The 6,327-nt window shown below is 38.6% G+C and overlaps 1 protein-coding gene across 1 annotated transcript in view; it reads right to left on the bottom strand.

The window, feature by feature from the left end:
- Window positions 1-3,779: 3,779 nt before the first annotated feature.
- ubr3 (ubiquitin protein ligase E3 component n-recognin 3) overlaps window positions 3,780-6,327 on the bottom strand; it is a 466,944-nt gene continuing 464,396 nt past the window's right edge. The window contains exon 39 of the mRNA XM_038790293.1: window positions 3,780-6,267. Within this exon, the coding sequence (XP_038646221.1) occupies window positions 6,150-6,267 (118 nt within the window). The 3' untranslated portion in view covers window positions 3,780-6,149. The remainder of the gene's footprint in view (window positions 6,268-6,327) is intronic.

Here is a 6,327-nt window from a genome sequence, read left to right as displayed (position 1 = left end):
AAGACATCATTGTTGCAATCGCCCACTGAAGAAAGGTCCAACTTGGAAAAGGATTTTTTTTGGGGGCCTTGGGGTGCTTCTCCACGGTCAAGCCCACACTTAGGAATATTTTTGTCACTGGGAGCTGAACTCATCGGCCAAACTGGCTTCTCAGAGATTGGGCTACCATTTTTAAAGGGTGCACCGGATAAAAGTAAATTACTGCAGATGTTGGAATCTGAAACCAAAGAGAAAATGCTGGAAAATCTCAGCAGGTCTGGCAGCCTCTGTAGGGAGAGAAAAGAGCTAACGTTTCAAATCCAACTCAACTCAAAACGTTAGCTCTTTTCTCTCCCTACTGATGTTGCCAGACCTGCTGAAATTTTCCAGCATTTCTCTTTGAGCTTGAGGTTCCTCACACCCCCCACCCATAGGCAATGACACCCGCGCACAGATGTGCGCTACTCTACACCCCCCAAAGTGAGGATACCAAATTATAAGGTTGCTGAGGGGCCCCCCATTTCAAGCTTCCCCCCTTTCAGGACCCAACCCTTAACTCCCCCAAGATTTATGACGCCCTTTCATACTCACCCTTCAAGACCCCCTTTCATGGGCATGGCCCCCCTTCAAGGCGTGTTCCTTGGCAGTGCCAGAAGGCCATCCTAGGGGTCTCCAATGGCCTGGAAATCCCCCAGGTGCCGTTACTCTGGTCCATTTTTGTATGGGACAGTGCCTGGTTGAGACCTCACTAGGGAGGCCATTAGTTCCAGGGCGGTCTGGAAAATGCAGCATATTTAAATGAGCCATGCGGCTCGTTTAAAGGATTCCGAATCTCGCAAGACGTATTTCACGAGATTCAATGGCCTCGCTGTGTCACCAAGTCGGGCGCAACGAGTCTAGTAAATCATGCCCTACATTGTTATCAATTAGTCACAGCAATTTGTTAGCTGGGGATAAGGTATTCAATGAAAAAAATGGATCTCGATTTCTTATAAGCTTACTGTAATTCTAATTTTCTTTCTAAAAATGCCATAATTTGGCTGCTTTGTTAGTATGAAAATTTGATGTCTTGTGAGGCAGTGCAAGAATGTAGTATCTGATTTGTAATCAATGAATTTTCTTTGACATCACTGTTTCAATAGGTGCAAAATGAATTTCTTCTTTGGTCGGATGTCCAGAATCATCAGACTCATAAGCGAGACCATAATTGTGCCTTATATGTTTGCTACTGCATGTTGGGGTATGTTACAAGGGCTTGACTGGGTAGATGCTTTTTTCCCTTGTGAGGAAATCCTGTACCACCTTGCAGTTTCAGAATAAAGGGTCTCTATCTAAGATGGAGACAAGGAGTAATTTCTTCTCTCAGAGGAGTTTTTAATCTCTACCCAGAGAGTAGTGGAGACTGGGTCATTAAATATAACCACGGCTGACTTAGGCAGATTTTTGAAGTTGAAGGGAAAGTTGCAGGCAGGAATGTGGTGTTGAGGTCACAATCTCACCTATGATCTTATTGGATAACGAAGCAGGCACAAGGAGTTAAATGGCCTACTACAAAGGTGTCGCAATGCCAGCAGATCATCAAAATACTTAGGACTCTTGCGGGAGGACTCCACTGGGTCAGTCTCGGCAGCTGAATCCCATCTTCAGAAGACCAATTGCTTGCTCGTTGGCTATTCAGTGGCCGGTGTTCCACATCTCTGCATCCAAATGTGGTGTCCTCATAGGCATAAGCAGCAACATCCTCAGTGGATAGCCTCGTCTCCCAGTTATCAATCCCAAGACCCAGAGACTGGAAACCCTAAAACACCTGGGACTGTCTAAGTATTCATGCATCATGGCTGCTTAGTGACAACCATACACAAGTCTTAAGGATCTGCTTTTGTTGGTTGCAAACCAGTTAAACACTGAGTGAGTGGAAATTCTTTCTGTTGAAGGCCAGTGGCTGGTTGGTGGGAGCCTTGATTGCTGCATGCATGCAGTCAGTGACATCTTTACCTGCAGACATGCTGTGATAGCCCCAGACCCAGTCGACCTCTCAGTTTCTCTGTCTAGGTCAGTTTCGTAGCACAGAATAGTCACCCTCTTGAACATGATACTGGTCATTTCTTTGATGCACTGATGGGACACCCAACTAGCAAAACCCACACATGTCAAACACTGGAAAGATCTGATGTTCAGGGCCATTGTCAACAGTTGTCCACCAACCTGCACGAGTCTCAACTCAATCCATAATAATAATCTTTATAATCGTCACAAGTAGGCTTATATTAACACTGCAATGAAGTTACTGTGAAAAGCCCCTAGTCACCACACTCTGGCGCCTGTTCGGGTACACAGAGGGAGAATTCAGAATGTCCAATACACCTAACAAGACTTGAGAGAAGAAACCAGAGAAAACCCACACACACACGGAGAAACTGCAGACTCCACACAGTGACCCAAGGGAATTGAACCTGGGACCCTGGCACTGTGAAGCAACAGTGCTAACGACTGTGCTACCATGATACAGAGATCAGCAACTTGCCTCCCTGGAGCCTTAGCCTTCACTGACACTTTGACAACTGGAGATAATTCAGCCTGGGTCCCACCACAGCAATGTGTAAAGTCTGCCCTTCACGTTTGATACTGTCTGTAAAATCCAAAAGTGGGGTAAAGATGTTGGACTTCTGGTCCTTCACTCTCCTACTTTCTAAGTGACCCCATAGAATTCTGACCCATCAGCCTCTCCATCTCCTTTATGATTTTACTTAAAACTCAGATGTTTGGTCTCCCTCCAGGTTTCTCCCTCTTAGCCTCTCTTCATCTTTGTCTGATTGTGTCTCTGTGAAACATGTTGTAATGTTTTTCTATCTTTAAGGCATTATTTAATGACAAGTTGCTGACTCTGAATCGACATCACACAAGGAAAACACTGATAATCTACAAGTTCAGGAGTGATCAAGGGTGACTGATAACTCGAATGGCCTTCTGGGTGGAATAGTGGAAGCAAAGACTGATAGCAATCACAAAGCAATTAAATATTCTGTGGAAAGATAATCAATAACAGAATAGGCTACTTCATCTGTACTTTAGAACCTTTGTGACAACACAATAACTTGCCACAAAAAAGTCTTCTTCTACTTCCTCTCTTTTCTAGGTGCTTAGTATTTCAGGCTTGGATTCCAGTGGCCAGTTGACAGTGCATCGTTGTGAACTTCAAGTTCATAATGACAATTCCTAGTGCTGGTCAACTAAATGTATGTAAGCCAGTATCTTTACAATAAACTTATTTTAAAAGTATGATGTTACTCAATTATCTTCTAAAACAGTACCTAGTATGCATCTAAACAGCAAACTTTGGCTCACCCCAGAGTCTTTCTGGTGATCATTTTTTAAAAACTGAAAGTAAAGAATTGAAATGCATACATTTAAGGATAGATGTGAAGACTTTTGCATTTTTAGGCTTAGGACTTTGAATGTTTCCAGATGCCACTGAAGCAGAGGGGTTTTCCAACCTGAACCAATGCAGATCAAAATAAATGTTTGAGGAAATACTCCTTAGAGCAAGTTCAGAGGTAGTGGTACTTGAGACCACCTGTCCCTAAGTTACAGAAGAGCACCATATTCCTCATTAAGATCTGTCTGTCTCCAACTTCAAGTGTGATAAGCGAATACATAGGTTGTCCACCGGTAAACCTTTGGTATGGTAAATTAATTTTATAAGTATCCATTACTAAAAGTGAACTTCTGCTTTCTATTTTCACAATATCGGATAAGTGAGTTATTAGTTACTTAAAATCTTGCTTTAAAAAAGACACACATGATTTACATATTTTTATTAACATATTTTACAGTCATATTTTGATTAATCCTAAGGTTTAATTTTCAATGTGCCAGAAAATGTTCAGCTTTTACAGTAATGTACTGTATTTAACATTCATTCATACAGGGTAACACACTGGTGAACACTCAACTTCTATCTCAAATTACACACCACTTGTTTTGCATGAAAATATTAATTTGTAAGTGGGTCTTAGAAAACTTAGGAAAACTAAAATAAAAATTCAGCAGCATGCACAAATTCAAGTACATTTATAATCAACTGCATGTCTGGCAATCAAACTGAGCTAGTATGGGAATAAAAAGAAAACAAAAGCCAATCACCATCTTTAAGAATCAGAGCAATAAAGAATGCTCCGTTTAAAATTAGCTTAGGATGATTCATAATTAAATACCATACTCACAGCATTAGCAGGTACAATTATACACTTGTGCTCACTGCTGTCTGGCTTATAAGCATATACTGTAGCTGAACTGCTTAAGTCTTTAATGCTGTTTATTAGTTATATTCTGCACTGCACTCTCACAGATCCTTTTTATTTTTAAAAAGAACACTTGACAAATTTGCCATTAGGCATCATTAAGTCTGTCAATTATTTTTGCATGTCAGATGATGGTATAACTATTGAATTATGAAACCTTTATAGAATTTTAAAATATTTGTTAAGTGAAAAATTGTATCTGAGTGAAACAAAATATCTGATTAGCTATTATACATCAATTTTCAGTAGCTCCCAATGTTTTACAAAGATCAATCACTGCAAACAATCTCACAAGCCAGTCCGTGACGATACTGATGGGACCAAGCTTGTAATTATACTGTTTTCTGTATTTATGAGTTGTAGCATTTAATGAATTCCTTCCCTGAATATGTAATTTTATTACATTCTTTGTAGTATATTTTTTCATGATTTAGTAGCCATAAATGTTTGTTAACAAGTCTGTGTGCCTTTGCATCAGGTATAAATATGACTGAAATGCTTTCTTCCTTTGAACACCAAAAATAAAACATATTTTATGCAGTTTTGAAACTAGACATTTAGAAATGTCTAGACAAGCTATACTTTAGTCAAAAGCTGAAAATTATTTGCTAAAGTCAGCTGAATTTAAAAAAAGTAAACAAAAAGCAAGATTTCAGATCTCCGGAATCACTGTAATTTCTATAATGAAAAGACAAAATGAGTAGTGTCCACACCATGTTGCAGTTAAATTCTGGATCTCAACTGCACATTGGCCGTGAGGATACATTAGGACTGCTCATTTTCCACAATGATCTGAATTTCTACTGTTTAGTAAATCAGATAGAAATGGTAGTAATTACTCTGCACAACTGCAATACAATTAAACCTAGAGCTGACAATGGTTATCAGAAACAGATATCTGCGATAGGGAGGGCTGACGTACTTCAGTTCTAATCATCATATAACATACCACAGTGTCAAGGTGGCACATCTGTAATGAGAACATTTTAAATTTTATATGGTGACCAAACTTAGTAAACACACCATCTCCATAAGGTGCTTATAAACTGTCAAAGCATAAAGCTAGGTTCCCAAATAAGCAATTGGTTAAAAAAAATGTAGTTCTGTTATTAGTAGCAGTCAGTTCCAAATATTTATTTTTCTCAATTACCTTTAACAAAATAAGAAACAAAATTTCCTGAGACTGAATGTTTTACAGCCTAATTTTCTTTTAATTCAGAAGTTTCTACAGATTGAAGCCTTCTCTTGTATAATTGTTTTAAATAAACTGGGCAAGTTACAGTAAACTTTGTAAGAATTATTATGGCCAGTTATAAATCAAAACCTCTCTAAACTAAGGAAAAACTCAGCACAAACTTATCAGAAAAAATGTCACAACAGATGCAGCAGGCTTCAAATAAAAAATTCTAAATAGTGTACCGCTATCAAGTGTATATGACCAGGTTTTATCCTCCTACAGATGATTACTTTTCCTAATGAAAGGGAATCAGCAACCAACTCTTCAAAAATTACACACTGTATCTGTCTTGGCCGTGTACTATAAACATTGCACCAATTTTAATGAGGGACACATACAAATTCAAATTGTGCTTATTGTACTCATACATTGCTACAATTGCTTCAATATGACTAATAAATAATAGGTCTTTACTTTATAGATATTTTAACCCATTTCTGGACTCAGGCTTTTAGGTTTGCTGAGATGTTTCACACAGTGCCATAAAAGTGATATTAATAGCACCTTTGCATATGCAGAATAATGATTTTTGTGGATTGATTTTTAACAAAATGGCTACTTTAAAAAATAAACTCCGTAACATTTGTATGAACTAAAGCTTCTTGATGGCCATATTTCAGGAAGGATGTCAGTTATAATCCATTGTAATGTGGCCCCCATCTTTTATTGATGTGATCAAAGGTATGTGTCACCCATTGTTGCTCTAAAACTTTATAGCGTTCGTTGCACAGGTACAGTGGTTTGCCACGTCTGCAAATAGAAGAAAAAGCATCAAGTATAAAGAAATACAAAATAAAATACATGTAATTA

Source organism: Scyliorhinus canicula, chromosome 2 (genome assembly GCF_902713615.1).
Source record: "Scyliorhinus canicula chromosome 2, sScyCan1.1, whole genome shotgun sequence".
Lineage (NCBI taxonomy): Eukaryota > Metazoa > Chordata > Chondrichthyes > Carcharhiniformes > Scyliorhinidae > Scyliorhinus > Scyliorhinus canicula.
The sequence above is the reverse complement of the archived record's forward strand: the minus strand, read 5'-3'. Positions and strand labels throughout refer to the sequence as shown.